Raw genomic sequence first — 20,600 nt, forward strand, 5'->3', positions numbered from 1 at the left:
GACATCGAAAAGAAAATGACATTTCTCCTCCTTTGGGATTCTTCCGACCCTTGAGCATTGCCTCAGCGGAGTCCGACCCTGCGGCAGAGTTCCCATTCTCTCCCATCAGCAGCCGGCCCAGCAAATGATCAGGAAGGCCAATGGTATCTTGGCCTTTATTGCAAAGGGGATGGAGTATAAAAGCAGGGAAGTCTTGTTACAGCTATATAAGATATTGGTGAGGCCACACCTAGAATACTGCGTACAGTTTTGGTTTCCATATTTACGAAAGGATATCCTTGCTTTGGAGGTGTCATGTGTCTTACATTATTATATATAACTGTATCCTAACATGCTATACATGACTGTAATAAGCTATGACCTGTAACCACCAGCATACCTTACCACCAGGGGTGCACTTGCAAGAGACAGGTATATAAGGACAGGTCTCAGGCAAGTGCAGCATTCCAGAGCTGTGAAATAAAGGTGCAGGTCCAGAGTGACCTTGACTTCACTACATGCCTCGTGTGAATCTGTACTGAGGGACAGGACTTTACAGTGGCGACGAGTTACGGGATTACAGAATCCACAGAATGGCGAACAACGGATCAGATGAAAAGTACAATGCGGGAGACAATTGGGAGGACTTTATAGAAAGGCTCCAGCAAAACTTTGTAACCAAAGACTGGTTCGGTGATGATAAGGCAGACAAGAGCCCATCTCTTGACCAGCTGTGGCTCGAAAACATACGCTTTAATGAAGGATCTGTTGGCACCCGAGAAACCAGCAAGCAAGTCGTTTGAAGAATTGAGCACACTGGTAAGAGACCACCTGAAGCCAGCGAGCAGCCTACACATGGCCAGATTCAGGTTCTACAACTACAGACGCTGTGTGGGCCAGAGCATACCCGACTTCGTGGCGGAACTTCGGAGGTTGGCTAGTTTATGTGAGTTCTCCGATGAACTGAGGAGAGAAATGCTGAGAGACTTTTTCATTGAAGGAATAGGCCACGCAGGCATATTCCGAAAGTTCATAGAGACCAAGAACCTGACCTTAGAGGCAGCAGCACTGGTTGCACAGACATTCTTGGTAGGGGAAGAAGAAACGAGGTTGATTTACAATGCAGGTACGACAACTAACGAAATATCGGAACAAGAAGTTCACAGCACTAAACAAGTTGCTACCCCCACACACAGACAAAACCGGGAGAACAGGCTCTCGACAGCAGGCAGAAGCCATCAAGGGCCACAGGAACAGCCTTTCACACCTCATCAACCCACAATGCGAGCAATCAACTACAAACTGAGAGAAGCTCAAGAGAGATCAGCCAGACGCAGCTCATTCTTTGGGAACACTTTGAACAATGGAACAGGTCTGTGCTGGAGGTGTGGGGGTGGGCACTCAGCAAGGGGATGTCGATTTCAGCAGGCTGTTTGCAGAAGTTGTGAATATACAGGGCATTTGGCCCGCATGTGCAAAAAAACGTCAGCTCGGCTGGTATACGAATCGGATGGGTCGGAAAGCGGACCAGAAGATGGTGGGGACAGTACTCAGGACACCGGTGTACAGCAGGTCAACACAATCAATGGCCGCTGCTCCTACAACAGGATGCCTCCTATAATGATGAGGGTCCCACTCAACGGGATACCTGTCAACATGGAGCTGGATACGGGAGCAAGTCAATCTCTCATGGGCGCTCAACAATTTGAACAACTGTGGCCTTATAAAAGAGTCAGACCAAAACTCACAAGGGTCGACACCACACTAAGGACCTATACCAAAGAAATCGTACCAGTCCTCGGCAGCGCCATGCTCTCTGTCACACACAAAGGGACAGTGAACCGACTTCCCCTGTGGATTGTCCCCGGAGACCCCCCAGCACTGCTGGGGAGAAGCTGGCTGGCAAAACTAAACTGGAAATGGGATGATGTCCATGCCATGTCATTAGAGGAACGGAGCTCCTGCTCAACAGTTATAAAGCGATTTGAACATCTCTTTCAGCCAGGTGTGGGCACTTTCCAAGGGGCCAAAGTCAAAATCTACATCACACTGGATGCTAGACCGGTCCATCACAAGGCCAGAGCTGTACCCTATGTGATGAGGGAAAAGATTGAACACGAACTAGACAGGCTTCTGCGGGAAGGCATTATATCACCTGTGGAATTTAGCGACTGAGCAAGTCCCATCGTCCCAGTCATGAAGCCTGATGGATCCGTACGAATCTGTGGGGACTACAAATCTACCATAAACAGAGTCTCCCTACAGGACCAGTACCCGCTGCCCAAAGCGGAGGACTTATTTGCCACATTGGCTGGAGGTAAACTTTTCTCAAAATTAGACCTCACATCTGCGTATATGACGCAAGAATTGACCGAGGAATCCAAGCTACTCACCACCATCAACACACATCGAGGTCTTTTCATGTACAATCGATGCCCATTCGGCATCAGGTCGGTAGCTGCCATATTCCAGCGCAACATGGAGAGTATGCTCAAGTCCATCCCGGGGACGGTTGTATTTCAAGACGACGTACTTATCACGGGCAGTGACACCAACTCCCATCTCCATAATTTGGAGGAAGTACTAAAGTGGTTGGCCTACGAGTCAAGAAATCCAAGTGCCTGTTTCTCGCACCCGAGGTTGAATTTTTGGGCAGAAGGATTGCCGCTGATGGAATCCGCCCAACTGAGTCCAAAACAAAAGCAATTCGCCTGGCACCCAGGCCCCGGAATGTCTCTGAACTGCGCGCCTTTCTCGGGCTACTCACTTACTTTGGGAACTTTATGCAGAACTTAAGCACGCTGCTGGAGCCTCTCCACGTGCTACTCAGGAAGGGGTGTGATTGGTTTTGGGGGGACACCCAGGAACGCGCCTTCAATAAGGCACGCAACCTTCTGTGTTCCAACAGTGTTTTAACTTTCTTTGACCCAGGTAAAAAGTTAGTTCTCACATTCGATGCGTCAGCGTACAGGGTCGGGTGCGTTTTACAACATGTCAATAGTGCGGGCAAATTACAACCCATAGCTGATGCCTCCAGGTCACTTTCGCGGGCGGAGCGCGGGTACGGAATGGTAGAGAAGGAGGCGCTCGCGTGCGTGTACAGTGTCAAAAAGATGCACCAATACCTTTTCGGGGCAAAGTTCGCATTAGAAACTGACCACAAGCCCCTCATGTCCCTCCTATCCGAGAGCAAGGCAATAAACGCCAACGCCTCGGCGCGAATTCAACGGTGGGCACTCATGCTGGCGTCCTACGACTATACCATAAGGCACAGACAACTGTGCCGACGCGCTCAGCAGGCTACCCCTGGTGACCACGGAAGGGTCTGACGAACAGGACTGTGAGATAGTCATGGCAATCAATGCCTTTGAGTCCACAGGTTCGCCCATGACGGCTCACCAAATCAGAGCCTGGACGGCCAGCGACCCCACGTTATCCTTAGTAAAAAGATGTGTTCTAACCGGTGACTGGGCAGAGGCTCGCAATGCCTGCCCTGAGGAATTAAAACCCTTTCACAGGCGCATGCATGAGCTATCACTACAAGCAGACTGCCTGATGTGGGGCAGCCGAGTAGTCATGCCTCTGCGAGGCAGATAGGCATTTGTCCAGGAGCTCCACCACGAGCACCCGGGGATCGTTCTCATGAAGGCCATAGCCAGATCCCACGTCTGGTGGCCTGGTATTGATGCGGACTTGGAGCTCTGCGTCCGAAGGTGCACCATTTGTGCCTAACTCAGCAATGCCCCCAGGGAGGCTCCACTGAGCCCCTGGCCCACCAAACCGTGGTCGCGGGTGCACGTAGACTATGCGGGCCCATTCATGGGCAAAATGTTCCTCGTAGTTGTAGATGCATTTTCAAAGTGGATCGAATGCACCATTTTAAACTCGAGCACAACCTCCACCACTGTGGAGAGCCTCACAACCATGTTTGCAACGCACGGAATCCCTGACACATTGGTCAGTGACAATGGTCCGTGCTTCACCAGCGCAGAATTCCAAGACTTTATAATTGACCACGGCATAAATCACGTCAAGACGGCAACGTTCAAGCCGGCCTCCAACGGCCAGGCAGAGAGAGCAGTGCAAATCATTAAACAAGGCATGCTTAAAATCCAAGGTCCCACGCTGCAGGGTCGCCTGTCGCAACTGCTGCTGGCATACAGATCTCGTCTGCACTCACTGACTGGGATCCCCCCCACGCAACTGTTGATGAAAAGGACTTTAAAAACAAGGCTCTCATTAATCCTCCCAGACATGCACGAAATCGTTGAGGCAAAGTGCCGTAAGCTGACTGAGTACCATGACAGAAATTCGAGGGGGAGATGGAATGAGATAGGGGACAAAGTGTTTGTACTAAACTATGGCAGGGGTCCCAAAGGGCTTGCAGGGACAGTAAAGGAAGGAAACAGGCTACTGGTAGTATAAATGGACAATGGCAAAACCTGCCGGAGGCATGTAGACCAAGTCAAAAGCAGATTTACCAACAACACTGTGGAACCAGAGGCAGACTACAATGTGGAACTCGCACCACACCTGGTGGACAGACAGAGGGAACAACCTGAGGAAAGGGCAATCCCGACAGACAGCCCAGGCGAGTCAACAACAATCACACCAATCGAAACAGACAGCCCAGGCGAGATACCAGCAACCACACCCAAAGAAAAACAGACACCAAGGCAAACAACTGAACCACAACTCAGACGCTCCACGCGAGAGCGTAGACCCCCTGAGAGACTGAACCTATAAATTCAATAAGACCTTGGGGGGAGGGTGATATCATGTATCTTACATTATTATATATAACTGTATCCTAACATGCTATACATGACTGTAATAAGATATGACCTGTAACCACCAGCATACCTTACCACCAGGGGTGCACTTGCAAGAGACAGGTATATAAGGACAGGTCTCAGGCAAGTGCAGCATTCCAGAGCTGTGAAATAAAGGTGCAGGTCCAGAGTGACCTTGACTTCACTACATGCCTCGTGTGAATCTGTACTGAGGGGACAGGACTTTACAGGAGGCAGTTCAAAGAAGGTTCACTCGGTTGATTCCGGGGATGAGGGGGTTGACTTATGAGGAAAGGTTGAGGAGGTTGGGCTTCTACTCTTTGGAATTCAGAAGAATGAGAGGTGACCTTATCAAAACGTGTACGATTATGAAGGGGCTTGACAAGGTGGATGCAGAGAGCATGTTTCCACTGATGGGGGAGATTGGAACTAGGGGACATGATCTTAGAATAAGGGGCTGCCCATTTCAAACAGAAATGAGGAGGAATTTATTCTCTGAGGGTTGTGAATCTGTGGAATTCGCTGCCTCAGAGAGCTGTGGAAGCCGGGACATTGAATACATTTACGACAGAGATAGACAGTTTCTTAACCGACAAGGGAATAAGGGGTTATGGGGAGCGGGCAGGGAAGTGGACCTGAGTCCATGATCAGATTAGCCATGATCGTATTAAATGGCGGAGCAGGCTCGAGGGGCCGTATGGCCTACTCCTGCTCCTATTTCTTACGTTCTTATACCTAATGAGCCCCCACCCCAGGACAATGGTTCAGGATTAAGGTAGCCCAAGACACACCCTCCCCCTGACCATCAAAGGCCAGGCAGTCCAGCCTCAGGCCTGTTTGGGATCTCCCCCCTCACTCCCCCCACAGCACTGGAGATGGTGCAGAGCGCAGGAATTGGCAGTGAACACCATCGCCCCGCGGAACTGGGCCCCCTGGAGACACAGAGCCAGCGGAGGGCTTTTGGGGGGGGGGGGGGGGGGGGCGTGATTCCTCGCGACATCTATGAGCACCTTTACCTGATCTCCAGACAGCCGAGCTTCACCGCGATATCCTGTTCCACTTGGCCGGCAAATTCCTGCATGTAGTCGCTGCGCACCTGTGGGGACAATTAAGACGCGTCACACTCTCAGACACCTCTGCCCATCGCAGGCCGCCTGCTTCAGTGTCGAAAACTGAAGTGAACATTTATCTTGTCCCTGGATTGACCCAACCCGTCCAGTTGGTGTGGACTTGCAGCAAGGCCGAGGGCTGCCCACCCCCACAGTGAGTCCCAATCCTGGGATACCTCAACCAATCGTAGCCAAGCAAGGCTCCGCACCTCAGCAAGGGACGGAGACAAACTTAGACACAGAGTCTCCGCCATTCGCTCGATCACCGTGACCATGCCTGTCCTCTCAGCTCCAGACCACATTACAGCCTTGGTCCAAACATGGACTAAAGAGCTGAATCCCAGAGGTGAGGTGAGAGTGACTGCCCATGACATCAAGGCAGCATTTGACCGGGTGTGGCAAGTAACATTCAACAATAACCTGTATTTATATAGCGCCTTTAACATAGTGAAACGTCCCAAGGTGCTTCACAGGAGTATTGCGAGATGTTTTTAAAAAATTGACACCGAGCCACATAAGAAGAAATTATGGCAGGTGACCAAAAGCTTGGTCAAAGAGGGAGGTTTAAGGAGCGTCTTGAAAGAGGAAAGAGAGGTAAGCGAGGCTGAGAGGTTTAAGCAGGGAGTTCCAGAGCTTGGGGCCCAGGCAACAGAAGGTACGGCCACCAATGATGGAGCGATTATAATCAGGGAGGGCAGAATTAGAGGAGCGCAGGCATCTCGGGGGGTTATGGGGCTGGAGGAGGAGATTAGAGAGATAATAAGAACATAACATAAGAAATGGGAGCAGGAGTAGGCCATACGGCCCCTCAAGCCTGCTCCGCCATTTAATACGATCATGGCTGATCCGATCATGGACTCAGAACCACCTCCCTGCCTGCTTTCCAGAACCTCTTATTCCATTATCAGTTAAGAAACTGTCTATTTCTGTCTTAAATTTATTCAATGTCCCAGCTTCCACAGATCTCTGAGGCAGTGAATTCCACAGATTTACAACCCTGAGAGAAATAAATTTCTCCTCATCTCTGTTTTAAATGGGTGGCCCCTTATTCTAAGATCATGTCCCCTAGTTCTAGTCTCCCCCATCCTCTCTGCATCCAACTTGTCAAGCCCCCTCGTAATCTTATACCTTTCGATAAGATCACCTCTCATTCTTCTGAACTACAATGAATAGAGGCCCAACCTACTCAACCTTTGCTCATAAGTCAACCCCCTCATCCCCAGAATCAACCGAGTGAACCTTCTCTGAACTGCCTCCAAAGCAAGTATATCCTTTCGTAAATATGGAAACCAAAACTGCACGCAGTACTCCAGGTGTGGCCTCACCAATACCCTGTATAACTGTAGCAAGACTTTCCTGCTTTTATACTCCATCCCCTTTGCAATAAAGGCCAAGATACCATTGCCCTTCCTGATCACTTGCTGTACCTGCATACTAACCTTTTGTGTTTCATGCACAAGTGCCCCCAGGTCTCACTGTACTGCGGCACTTTGCAATCTTTCTCCATTTAAATAATAACTTGCGCTTTGATTTTTTCTGCCGAAGTGCATGACCTCGCACTTTCCAACATTATACACTCCATCTGGCAAATTTTTGCCCACTCACTTAGCCTGTCTATGTCCTTCTGCAGATTTTTTGTGTTCTCCTCACACATTGCTTTTCCTCCCATCTTTGTATCATCAGCGAACTTGGTTACATTACAATCAGTCTCTTCCTCCAAGTCGTTAATATAGATTGTAAATAGTTGGGGTCCCAGCACTGATCCCTGTGGCACCAGAGAGAGGGGGCGAGGCCATGGAGGGATTTGAAAACAAGGATGAGAACTTTGAAATCGAGGCGTCGCTTAACTGGGAGCCAATGTAGGTCAGCGAGCTCAGTGATGATGGGTGCACGAGACTTGGTGCGAGTTCGGACATGGACAGCCGAGTTTTGGATCACCTCTCGTTTACGTAGGGTAGAATGTGGGAGGCCAGCCAGGAGTGCGTGGTCTAAAGGTAACAAAGGCATGGATAAGGGTTTCAGCAGCGGATGAGCTGAGGTAAGAGCGGAGACGGGTGATGTTACAGAGGGGGAAATAGGCGGTCTTAGTTATGCCGCGGATGTGTGGTCGAAAGCTCATTTCAGGGTCAAATATGACACCAAGGTTGTGAACAGTCTGGTTTAACCTCAGACAAGTTGTGGAGGGGGATGGAGTCAGTGGCGAGGGAACGGAGTTTGTGGCGGGGACCGAAACCAATGGCTTCGGTCGTCCCAATATTCGATTGGAGAAAATTTCTGCTCATTGGGTACTGGATGTTGGACAAGCTGACTGACAATTTAAAGACCGTGGAGGGGTCGAGAGAATTGGTAGAGAGGTAGAACACATCTGGAAACCAACGCTGCGTTTTAGTGCCACACAAGTGCCAGGCAATGACCATCTCCAACAAGCGAGAGTCTAACCACCTCCCCTTGATATTCTACGGATTACCATCGCCGAAACCCCCACCATCAACATCCTGGGGGTCACCATTGACCAGAAACTTAACTGGACCAGCCACACAAATACTGTGGCTACAAGAGCAGGTCAGAGGCTGGGTATTCTGCGGCGAGTGTCTCACCTCCTGACTCCCCAAAGCCTTTCCGCCATCTACAAGGCACAAGTCAGGAGTGTGATGGAATACTCTCCACTTGCCTGGATGAGTGCAGCTCCAACAACACTCAAGAATCTTGACACCATCCGGGACAAAGCAGCCACTTGATCAGCCCCCCCATCCCCCACCTTCAACATTCACTCCCTCCACCACCGGCGCCCCCTGGCTGCAGTGTGCACCATCTACAAGATGCACTGCAGCAACTCGCCAAGGCTTCTTCGGCAGCACCTCCCAAACCCGCGACCTCTACCACCTAGAAGGACAAGGGCAGCAGGCTCATGGGAACACCACCACCTCCACGTTCCCCTCCCAGTCACACACCATCCCGACTGGGAAATATATCGGCCGTTCCTTCATCGTCGCTGGGTCACAATCCTGGAACTCCCTCCCTAACAGCACTGTGGGAGCACCTTCACCACACGGACTGCAGCGGTTCAAGAAGGCGGCTCACCACCACCTTCTCAAGGGGCAGTTAGGGATGGGCAATAAATGCCAGCCTTGCCAGTGACGCCCACATCCCAGGAACAGATAAAAAACTGGAGCGACAGGAGCCCGTGGACCGACCCGGCCCTGGTGGTGGGGGGGGGGGGGGGGGGCAGGAGAGACACTGACCCGGCCCTGGCAGCGGGGAGGGGGGAAAGACACCAACCCGGCCCCGGGGACCCCAGGAGCCAGTCCCCAGGCCCTGCCCCCGGAGTCAGACGATCGTGGGTTCAAGCCCCATTCCAGAGACTTGGGCACATGGTCTCGGCAGACAGCCCAGTGCAGTACCGAGGGATGACAGTCACTCGGCCGAAGCAGGTGATGCTCAGCGTGGAGGCAGCCAGTGATTCAGAGCGAGGGGACAAGGACCGGTCAGCAGGAAGGATGTGGGGCGGGGGCTGTGTCGGGTCCAGAAGGACACCAACCTTCACACTTCGGAGATTGAAGTGAGCTCGAGGGGCCAAGGTGTATCCAAGATCGACAAGGTCAAGCGACCAGCTGTGGCTGCTCCAGAGGTTTAAGTTAGAAATGTTGCTCAATGACACTGAAGGGTTTCACTTTGCACTATCTTTCTGAGGTGAGAAGTCGACCATTGAGATACGATAACAGCAAAGGCTCCCCTCTAGTGTTGCAGAATCGTAATCGTGGCTTGTATTCTCTGGAGTTTAGAAGGTTGCAGGGTGATCTGATCGAGGGAGGTATCAGAATCTGCTGTCATTGACCACTCCGGCTTGCTGCAGAATGCCCGACCTCTGACCTGCTTCTTGTTGCCACAGTATTTATGTGGCTGGTCCACTTACGTTTCTGGTCAATGGTGACCTCCAGGATGTTGAACCACACTGTTTGCAACCTTGGTATCATATTTGGCCCTGAAATGAGCTATCGACCCCATATCCGCAGCGTAACTAAGACCGCCTATTTCCACCTCCATAACATCGCCCGTCTCCAACCTTGCCTCAGCTCATCCACTGCTGAAGCCCTCATCCATGCCTTTGTTACCTCCAGACTTGACTATTCCAACGCACTCCTGGCTGGCCTCCCACGTTATACCCTATGTAAACTGGAGGTGTTCCAAAACTCGGCAGCCCGTGTCCTAACTCACACCAAGTCCCACTCACCCATCACCCCTGTGCTCGCTGACCTACATTGGCTCCCGGTTAAGCAACGCCTCGATTTCAAAATTCTCATCCTTGTTTACAAATCCCTCCATGGTTCCTCATTCCTCCCTACCTCTAATCTCCTCCGGCCCCACAACCTCCCCCCGCCCCCGAGATATCTGCGCTCCTCTAATTCTGCCCTCCTGACCATCCCTGATTATAATCGCTCCACCATTGGTGGCCGTGCCTTCTGTTGCCTGGCCCCAAGCTCTGGAACTCCCTCCCTAAACCTCTCCTCCTTTAAGACAATCCTTAAAACCTACCTCTTTGGTCACGTGCACTAATTTCTCCTTATGTGGCTTGGAGTCAAATCTTTAGTCTCATAATATTCCTGCGAAGCGCCGTAGGAAGTTTCCCTACGTTAAAGGCGCTATATGAATGCAAGCTGTTGTTGTTGATCACCCAGACCCCCTGTCCAGAATCAGGGGACACATTTTTAGGATAAGGGGTAGGCCATTTAGGACTGAGATGAGGAGAAACTTCTTCACTCAGAGAGTTGTTAACCTGTGGAATTCCCTGCCGCAGAGAGTTGTTGATGCCAGTTCATTGGATATACTCAAGAGGGAGTTAGATATGGCCCTTACGGTTAAAGGGATCAAGGGGTATGGAGAGAAAGCAGGAAAGGGGTACTGAGGGAATGATCAGCCATGATCATATTGAATGGTGGTGCAGGCTCGAAGGGCCGAATGGCCTACTCCTGCACCATGTTTCTATATCCCTGTATTCGGCTCAGGGACAGCACAGGATGTTCCAGGCTGCCCGACCTTCCAGCTCTTCACGCCGATTACTCACCCGTCATCCAGCGGCAGGTCAGTGAGGGGGGGGCATTACAATCGACAGGCCTGCCGCCTCTGCTCACCACCTCGCATTCCTGCCCACCAGCTCAGCTTCCCCAAAGGTCAGCCCTGACCATTTTCTGGTTCATTTATTGGAATGCCAAAGGTCAATACTGCAGGGGCAGCACCTGAGTGTGAGCAATGTACTGACCTGCCGTGTGTGTTACACAGCGCTGAGTGTGAGCGATGTACCGGCCTGCCGTGTGTGTTACACAGCACTGAGTGTGAGCGATGTACTGACCTGCCGTGTGTGTTACACAGCACTGAGTGTGAGCGATGTACCGGCCTGCCGTGTGTGTTACACAGCACTGAGTGTGAGCGATATGCGGACCTGCCGTGTGTGTTACACAGCGCTGAGTGTGAGCGATGTACCGGCCTGCCGTGTGTGTTACACAGCACTGAGTGTGAGCGATGTACTGACCTGCCGTGTGTGTTACACAGCACTGAGTGTGAGCGATGTACCGGCCTGCCGTGTGTGTTACACAGCACTGAGTGTGAGCGATGTACTGACCTGCCGTGTGTGTTACACAGCACTGAGTGTGAGCGATGTACCGGCCTGCCGTGTGTGTTACACAGCACTGAGTGTGAGCGATGTACTGACCTGCCGTGTGTGTTACACAGCACTGAGTGTGAGCGATGTACCGGCCTGCCGTGTGTGTTACACAGCACTGAGTGTGAGCGATGTACTGACCTGCCGTGTGTGTTACACAGCACTGAGTGTGAGCGATATGCTGACCTGCCGTGTGTGTTACACAGCACTGAGTGTGAGCGATATGCTGACCTGCCGTGTGTGTTACACAGCACTGAGTGTGAGCGATGTACTGACCTGCCGTGTGTGTTACACAGCACTGCACACGGAGGGACAAGTCCCACAGTCACTGACCTGCTGGTAATAACAGAGCAGGGTTGTCCGGTCTTGTTTAAAACTCTCCATGAACTCCTTGGGCAAGAAACGAATCCTCAGGTCATACCTGTAAGAAATTTCAAAAAGACATTGCCTTTAAATTCAACTGAAAACAAAATAATTGCCAATGATAGCCTTTGGTTTGCAGCTCACTCACCTGCTCCCAAGGGAAACCTAGGAATCAGTTCCTCCATACAGTGAAAGGAAGGGTGTTTCCAGTATATTATTACACAGGATTACACGGGATATATAGCTCAGGAACAGGCCATTCGGCCCAACCAGTCCAGGCCGGCGTTTATGCTCCACTCGAGCCTCCTCTTGTCTTTCCTCATCTAAATCTATCAGCATTACCCTCTATTCCCTTTTCCCCCATATGTTTATCCAGCCTCCCCTTAAATACATCGATACTATTCAACCCCTCCCTGTGGCAGCGAGTTCCACATTCTCACCACTCTCTGGGTAAAGAAGTTTCTCCTGAATTCCCCATTGGATTTCTGGGTGACGATCTTATATTGATGGCCTCTAGTTATACTTTTCCGCTCAAGTGGAAACACTCTCTCTGTATCCACTCCATCAAAACCTTTCATCATTTTAAAGACCTCTATTAGGTCACCCCTCAGCTGCCTTCTTTCAAGGGTAAAGAGACCCAGCCTGTTCATCCTTTCCTGATATGTATACCCTCACATTTCTGGTACCTTTAGTTCTTAGTCCTTTAAATAAAGGAGCCACAATTAAATTGATACGGGATATTTCTAACCTAAAACGTAATTAATTAAGTCAGCTGATTGCTGAATCGTTGCTGGGTGTGTTTTGCTAAGGTTTAGAGTTTATTTTGGTTGATAGTTGGGAGTGTAACTAGAGGGATGGCAGGGCAGTTCAGTCCTGTGGCATGTGGGGTCCTAGACGCTTCGCGCAGCTGGGACGAACACGTGTGCAGGAGGTGTCTCCAGCAGCAACAACTCGAGCTCTGCGTTTCGGAGCTGGAGCCCTGCGGCTGGAGTCACTGCGGTGCACCCGTGAGACTGAGAGCCACGTGGACAGCACGTTTCTAGAGGTGGTCATTCCGCAGCTTAAGAGTGTGCGGGCAGAGAGGGAGTGGGTGATCACCGGACAGAAGGGGAGGACTAGGCAGGTAGTGCAGGAGTCCCCTGAGTCCATCTCGCTCTCCAACCGGTATTCTGTTCTGAGTACTGGTGGGGGTGATGGTGGCTCTGGGGAGGGCAGCCAGAGCCAAGTCCACGGCACCACGGGTGGCTCAGCTGCTGGGGGATGGGGGGAGGGAGGGGAAGAAGAACGGAAGAGCTATAGTGGTAGGGGATTCGATAGTTAGGGGAGCAGACAGGCGTTTCTGCGGCCACAGACGTGACTCCAGGATGGTATGTTGCCTCCCTGGTGCCAGGGTCAAGGATGTCACTGAGCGGCTGCAGGGCATTCTGGGGGGAGAGGGTTAACAGCCAGAGGTCGTGGTCCATATCGGGACCAATTATATAGGTACGAAGAGGGATGAGGTCCTGCAGGCAGAGTTTAAGGAGCGAGGAGAGAGATTAAAAAGCAGGACCTCAAAGGTAGTAATCTCGGGATTACTCCCGGTGCCACGAGCTAGTGAGTACAGAAATAGGAGGATAGAGCAGATGAATACATGGCTGGAGAGATGGTGCAGGAGGGAGGGCTTTAGATTCCTGAGGCATTGGGACTGTTTCTGGGGGAGGTGGGACTTGTACAAGCCGGACAGCACCTCAACAGAGCCAGGACCAATATCCTCGCAGGGGGGGTTTGCTGGTGCTGTTGGGGAGGGTTTAAACTAGCTTGGCAGGGGGATGGGAACCGGAGAATAGATTCAGTAGGGAGGGGAGTAAAGCTGGAATTGGAAAGCAAAAATGTAGAAAGTGAATTTGAAAGACATTGAAAACAAGGGCTAGAAAGTAATCAACAAGGAGGTCTGGCTTTACTAACGGTATATACTTCAATGCAAGGAGCATAGCGAATAAGGCAGGTGAGCTGAGAGCACAGATAGACACCTGGGAGTATGATATTATAGCTATTACAGAGACATGGCAAAAAGAGGGGCAGGTTTGGCAGCTCAACATTCCTGGTTACAGGATTTTCAGATGGGAGAGAGAGGGGGGTCAAAAGGGAGGGGGTGTTGCACTATAGATTACAGAAACTATTACAGCTGTGAGGAGGGATGATATGTTAGAGGGGTCATTCAAACGAGGCCTTATGGGTTGAACTGAAAAACAAAATACGGGGCGATCACACTACTGGGAGTGTATTATAGACCCCCACAATGGGAGGGAGATAGAAGAGCAAATATGTCGGCAAATTTCTGTGAAGTGCAAAACTATAGGGCAGTAATAGTAGGGGATTTCAACTACCCTAATATTAACTGGGACAAAATTAGTGTGAAGCGTATAGAGTGTGCAGAATTGCTAAAATGCATTCAAGAGAACTTTTTTTAGTCAGTATGTACAAGCCCAACACGGGAGGGGCGGTTCGGGATTTAGTTTTGGGGAATGAAGCTGGGCAAGTTGAAGGAGTATTAGTGGGAGAGCATTTGGGTACCAGTGACCATAATTCAGTCAGATTTAAGGTAGTTATGGAAAAAGGACCAGGATAGACCAGGAATAAAAGTTCTAAATTGGGGAAAAGCCAACATTGCTAAGTTGAGAGGTGATTTAGCCACAGTGGGCTGGAAACAGCTACTTGAAGGTAAATCAGTGTTGGAACAGTGGGAGGCATTCAAGGAGATTCGGAGGGTTCAGGCCAAATATTTACCCTCATAGAAAAAGGGTGGGACTAACAAATCTAGAGCCCCCTGGGATGTCAGAGTATAAACCAGGAAATAGTGGGGGCTTGTAAAAAGGGAACAGCAATAATCATGGGTGATTTTAATCTCCATATTGATTGGACAAATCAAATTGGTCAGGGGAGCCTTGAGGAGGATTTCATAGAGTGCGTAAGGGACGGGTTCGTTGAGCAGTATGTAACGGAACCAACCAGGGGGCAGGCTATCTTAGATCTGATCCTGTGTAATGAGACGGGATTAATAAATGGGGATTTGAGGGGAAATGTCTTCATGCAGAGGGTGGTGGGGGTCTGGAGCTCACTGACTGAAAGGGTGGTAGAGGCAGAAACCCTCACACATTTAAAAAGTACTTGGATGTGCCCTTGAAGTGTCGTAACCTACAGGGCTACGGACCTAGAGCTGGAAAGTGGAATGAGGCTGGGTAGCTCTGGGTCAGCCGGCGTGGACACGATGGGTCTAAATGGCCTCCTTCCGTGCTGTAAATTTCTGTCATTCTATGATTCTATGATGACCATTCATGTAATAAAAAGGGATTGCACCGGAGGGATCAGAAAAATGGACAAATGAGAGTGAGTTACAGACGGCAACTTAAATGAGCAATTCCAATCATTTATTTTTAAAATAATAAGATTGAGTGTTGGTTGGATTCATAGAAACATAGAAAGTAGGTGCAGGAGTAGGCCATTCGGCCCTTCGAGCCTGCACCACCATTCAATAAGATCATGGCCGATCATGTAACTTCAGTACCCCATTCCTGCTTTCTCTCCATACCCCTTGATCCCTTTAGCCGTAAGGGCCATATCCAACTCCCTCTTGAATATATCCAATGAACTGGCATCAACAACTCTCTGCGAAAGGGAATTCCACAGGTTAACAACTCTCTGAGTGCAGAAGTTTCTACTCATCTCAGTCCTAAATGGCTTACCCCTTATCCTTAGACAATGAGGTTTATATATAAAATAACGGATACCCAGGAGTGAGTTACAGGCCAGAATCTAATTGAGGGGTTCGGGGGGTTTATATATAGAACAACAGATACCCGGGAGTGAGTTACAGGCTGGAATCTAATCGAGGGCTTCGGGGGCTTATATATAGAACAGATATCCAGGAGTGAGTTACAGGCTGGAATCTAATCGAGGGGCTTGGGGGGGTTTATATATGGAATAATAGATACCCGGGAGTGAGTTAATGGCTGGAATCTAATCGAAGGATTTGGGAGGGGGTGGATGTAAGGGGTTTCTATAGAATGACAGAGTTACAGGCTGGAATATGATACATGAGTTGATAGGGATAATTTGATTAATAAAAGATTCCTGAAACAGGAGAAGATGGAAGAAAGGTCCTCCCATCCCGTTGGTTGGCCAAGGGAGTGGCGATTACATTGATCCAGGTTAGTCCGTTAATGAGAGGTTGGGACAAATCTGCTTGACCTCGAAGTTCCCTAACTGAGAACCAATCAAACCTGAATTGTGTTTCTCTGATGTGTTATACGTCAGGGTAAGATAATGGAAAGACTGTAGACTGCAGTCGGTGCCAATACCTCCACTCAGCTTCATGGTGAAGACTCTCGTACTTAGTCTGAACCTCCTCGATGGTCAGGTCGGGATGGAGCCAATACACCTCATCTGACTTCATGTGCTTCAGCCTGAGTCCATAGCAGCTCTTAAAAATAATACTGGGTCCCACTCTCCCACTGTCCAATATGGTGTTAATGATCTCCTGTGGAGCAGAGGATAGCCACAATCATTATTAATAACATTAGCTGGGATTAAAGCACAGCAGAACTGGGTTGTCTCACGTAGCACAGCAATACAAGCAGCTGCATTGATATCAGACTCTCGGCTCCATTAAATCAATATTCCCAAACGGTCAGAAAACAATAAGCATTTTGGAAATTCATATACTGAAGAGCATGAAGAAGAGCTGAATATGGAAAAACTGTTTCATACTGGTCACAGGATTGATCGCAGTGTCAGCTGTGGCTCAGTGGGCAGCACACTCTCCTCGGAGTCAGAAGGTTGTGGGTTCAAGTCCCACTCCAGGAACTTGAGCACATTAAAAAAAAAAATCTAGGCTTACGCTCCAGTGCAGTGCTGAGGGAGCGCCGCACTGTCGGAGGGGCAGTGCTGAGGGAGCGCCGCACTGTCGGAGGGGCAGTGCTGAGGGAGCGCCGCACTGTCGGAGGGGCAGTGCTGAGGGGGCGCCGCACTGTCGGAGGGGCAGTGCTGAGGGGGCGCCGCACTGTCGGAGGGGCAGTGCTGAGGGGGCGCCGCACTGTCGGAGGGGCAGTGCTGAGGGGGCGCCGCACTGTCGGAGGGGCAGTGCTGAGGGAGCGCCGCACTGTCGGAGGGGCAGTGCTGAGGGAGCGCCGCACTGTCGGAGGGGCAGTGCTGAGGGAGCGCCGCACTGTCGGAGGGGCAGTGCTGAGGGAGCGCCGCACTGTCGGAGGGGCAGTGCTGAGGGAGCGCCGCACTGTCGGAGGGGCAGTGCTGAGGGAGCGCCGCACTGTCAGAGGGGCAGTGCTGAGGGAGCGCCGCACTGTCAGAGGGGCAGTGCTGAGGGAGCGCCGCACTGTCAGAGGGGCCGTCTTTTGGATGAGACGTTAAAACCAGGAGGCCCCATCTGCTCTCTCAGGTGGATGTAAAAGATCCTATGGCACCATTTCAAAGAAGAGCAGGGGAGTTATCCTCAGTGCCCTGGCCAATATTTATCCCTCAATCAACATCACAAACAGATTACCTGGTCATTATCACATTGCTGTGTGTGGGAGCTTGCTGTGCACAAATTGGCTGCTGCGTTTCCCACATTTCAACAGTGACTACACTCCAAAAGTACTTAATTGGCTATAAAGTGCTTTGAGACGTCCGGTGGTCATGAAAGGTGCTATATAAATGTAAATCTTTCTTGCTTTAACTCTGAGCATGGCTCGGGCGGGTGAGGTTGGGCTATGGGGCCAAACCGCCCCCCCATGGATCTCGGTGACTTTAACTCCCAGACCTCGTATACCGATACCTGCCCCCACCCCTGCTGCCCGGTTAGCACCTCGCCTGCAAACGTCAGGAGGTGGTCAGTGGGGACTGAAGGAGGGGGATCTCGAGATCAGGGTGTGGGGAGGGGCTCGGCCAGGAGACATAAAACTGTCCGGATGGGTGCGCAGACGGGCGTTGCTGCTCCAGGCCCCACACGGAAAGGAAAAGAAAAAGTTCAAGCACTTTGAGGGGGGATTTTCTGGGGGGGTCAAGCAGCTCCGATCGGTGGCGAGTCAGGTGGGAGAGTGTTTTTTTCCCCCAGCGGGCCGGGACCCCACCAGTAACCCACTGCCATGCGCCTTTACCAAATGTCGGGTCTGTCAGCGCTGAGCAGACCACATACACAGCAGTGTGGTGAGTAATTAAAATCATTTGTGGCTGGTTTACAGAACTTAACAAGCTCTTTCCCCCAGCTTTTTGGATTTGACAGGTCAGCCACCGGTTTCCCGCTGTGCCTGGACCTAGTCAGTGAAGCTGAGGCGAGAAGTCACTGGCCATTGTTTCAGCTGATGGGTTGACAGCTTCAAATGTTAGATCAAAGCTCCCAGCTGATTCAGATATCTTCCCTTAGCCACTCACTTCTCTAAACTGCATTTACACTACTAAGTCAGGATGCTGCAAGTCTTGACACAAGTTTCCATCCAGTCTGACCTCGTTACCTCTCTCACCATTGACAGATCGCTTCTGTCATCTCTACTTCACCTGCCATCTACTCCATCAGCACGGGTGCCCTTTATACTCTCTCACCTTGGTCCTCAGAATCCCACCACGATCAGCCCCAACACCAGCATTACCAGGCACACCAGCAGCACCAACAATCACGCAAACCTTCTCCGCAATCACCTGATGCTGCACAGGACACAGGGCATCAGCACCAGACCACATTGCTGCCTGGGACACCAGGGATGGTCTCACCATGGCCACATTTACTTCACTTGGCGCTGTACACTCTGACTGCCACACGATGTGCCAGGTTGGCACCACCCTACACCAACACCATAAAGCATCCCTACAATGCCCAAACCATTCCTTTCACCCTCACCACCATTGCAGGGGGGTACAGTTATGTCTCACCATTCACTGCAACTCACTAAGCCACTTTCAAAGGTGCACACACGTCTGTCCAAGAAGGCAAAGTGATGAAAATAAAGATTTCAATATTTGACAGCACATTAACAGGAACTTCTCATGAACATTGGCTAAAACACATGTGTGCTACTTTGTGTGTTGTTAGTTGGTATGATTGCACTAGGCTGAGGGTGGTTAGTGAGATGGGGATATGATCATGTAGATTCAGAGAGAGGGATGGGTGGAGGTGCAAGGTATGTTGAGTAAGGATGTGCAGGAGGGGGGTAGGGAAGGCAGAGCGATGGGGATGTGATGAGTGGCACAGCAGGATGAGGTTGAGTGTGGATTTGCAGTAACGTTTCGTGATCTACTGAGATCATTGACAGGTTTGCAGCTAGCTCCTCCTGACCACATGCCTGTTTGTGCCTTCCTGTGCAATGTGTAACCAGGCTGCGTTGGTGTCCTCTGAAGGTCTCTTCCACCGATCAGAAGGGAAGCAGACCTCCCTGCGTGCCTCCATAAGCACATGGAGGGAGTGACGGGAGAGCCTGGGTGCCCCTCTGTGCCGTGATCAGTGTTTGCAGCACCTCAATGCTGTCGAACACTGACATCACAACCGTCAAAATAAAGTTGACCGTGGTCCCTTTACGGAAACCGGCCGATGACACGTCATCAAACGACGTCACCAGACCCGCTTCCTTCAATTGGCCGGGAACCTCGCTGGGCGGGGTCAATGAGCCCAATCAGGGGAGAGTCACGTGGGAGGCCGAGATGGAGCCAGCAGTGAGGCCGGGACCAGCCATTGACGTCACCCACCCAGGACCCTCGCCGAGGTAATGACAATCAGTCTCTTCTGGCCCCAGACCTTCCTCCAGGCCTAAGTTGAATCGCAGCCCGATCTGCACATTTAAAGGACCCCAGCGGTTTCCTTCCCACTGGATTGAAATGGGAGGCAGCGGGAAGGGGGTGGGTGTCGGTGGCTGTCATTTCCCGCCTGCCCTGTTTCTGCCAGACAGGCAGTGTTAAAATCGCCCCTCCTGATGATTCGTTGAAGTGTCTGAAATAAATAGGTATTTGTTACCAATGTACCGTACCCAGGTGCCAGTACTGTCAGGAGAGATTCATAATCCACAGGCTACCACTGGGACCTCAGTAAGTGCCAATGGGATCAGTTTGACTATCTAACAGTCAGTGTGCCAATGTACTGATTCAGTAAGGCCTTTAAACTAGACGACGCAGCAGCAGTACTGACGGTGGAGTTTTGTAAGTAGGGGCGAATTGCAGATCAAGGTTAAAAGTAATTCATTTTTCATTCAATCTTAGCTTACAAAAAGCCGAAATCAAGTTGAAAATCAGAATGAAATGCAGAGCGAGACTCCATCACTGCCAGAGAAGTCGGAAAGTAACTTTCTCGCCGTGAGGAGATGTGTGTGTCAGGAAGGTTGCCGATTATTGCTCCTGGCGAAGATCAGCAGAACACCGCGACCATCCCGACACTGTGCTCGGGACAACAGATTGCAATCAGAGACAGCGATAAAGAGCACGTGCCCCCAGTACACCAAGCATAACCCCTCACCCAAACAATTCCACGTGGCAATTCAAAACATCCAAGAACACAATGAACTTCCTTTCACAGCTAGACCACGAAGAATTTGCATTTGGATTTATAAATCTTTCATGTCCTCACGATTTCCCATATATCTGAAGACAGGAACAGGGGTAGACCATTCAGCCCCTCGAGCCTGTTCCACCATTCGATGAGATCACGGCTGATCCACGACCCAACTCCATGTGCCTGCCTTTGGC

At 50.8% G+C, this 20,600-nt stretch overlaps 1 protein-coding gene across 3 annotated transcripts in view; it reads right to left on the bottom strand.

Moving 5' to 3' along the window:
• LOC139272919 (protein-tyrosine kinase 2-beta-like) overlaps positions 1–20,600 on the bottom strand; it is a 256,360-nt gene that overhangs the window by 144,805 nt on the left and 90,955 nt on the right. For all 3 annotated transcript variants that reach the window (XM_070889030.1, XM_070889028.1, XM_070889029.1), the window contains exons 3-5: positions 16,238–16,416; positions 11,871–11,958; positions 5,789–5,868 (exon numbers count right to left, since the gene is read on the bottom strand). In XM_070889030.1, coding sequence (XP_070745131.1) covers positions 5,789–5,868; positions 11,871–11,958; positions 16,238–16,416 — 347 coding nt within the window. The remainder of the gene's footprint in view (positions 1–5,788; positions 5,869–11,870; positions 11,959–16,237; positions 16,417–20,600) is intronic.

The sequence above is a fragment of the Pristiophorus japonicus genome, chromosome 9, assembly GCF_044704955.1.
Source record: "Pristiophorus japonicus isolate sPriJap1 chromosome 9, sPriJap1.hap1, whole genome shotgun sequence".
Lineage (NCBI taxonomy): Eukaryota > Metazoa > Chordata > Chondrichthyes > Pristiophoridae > Pristiophorus > Pristiophorus japonicus.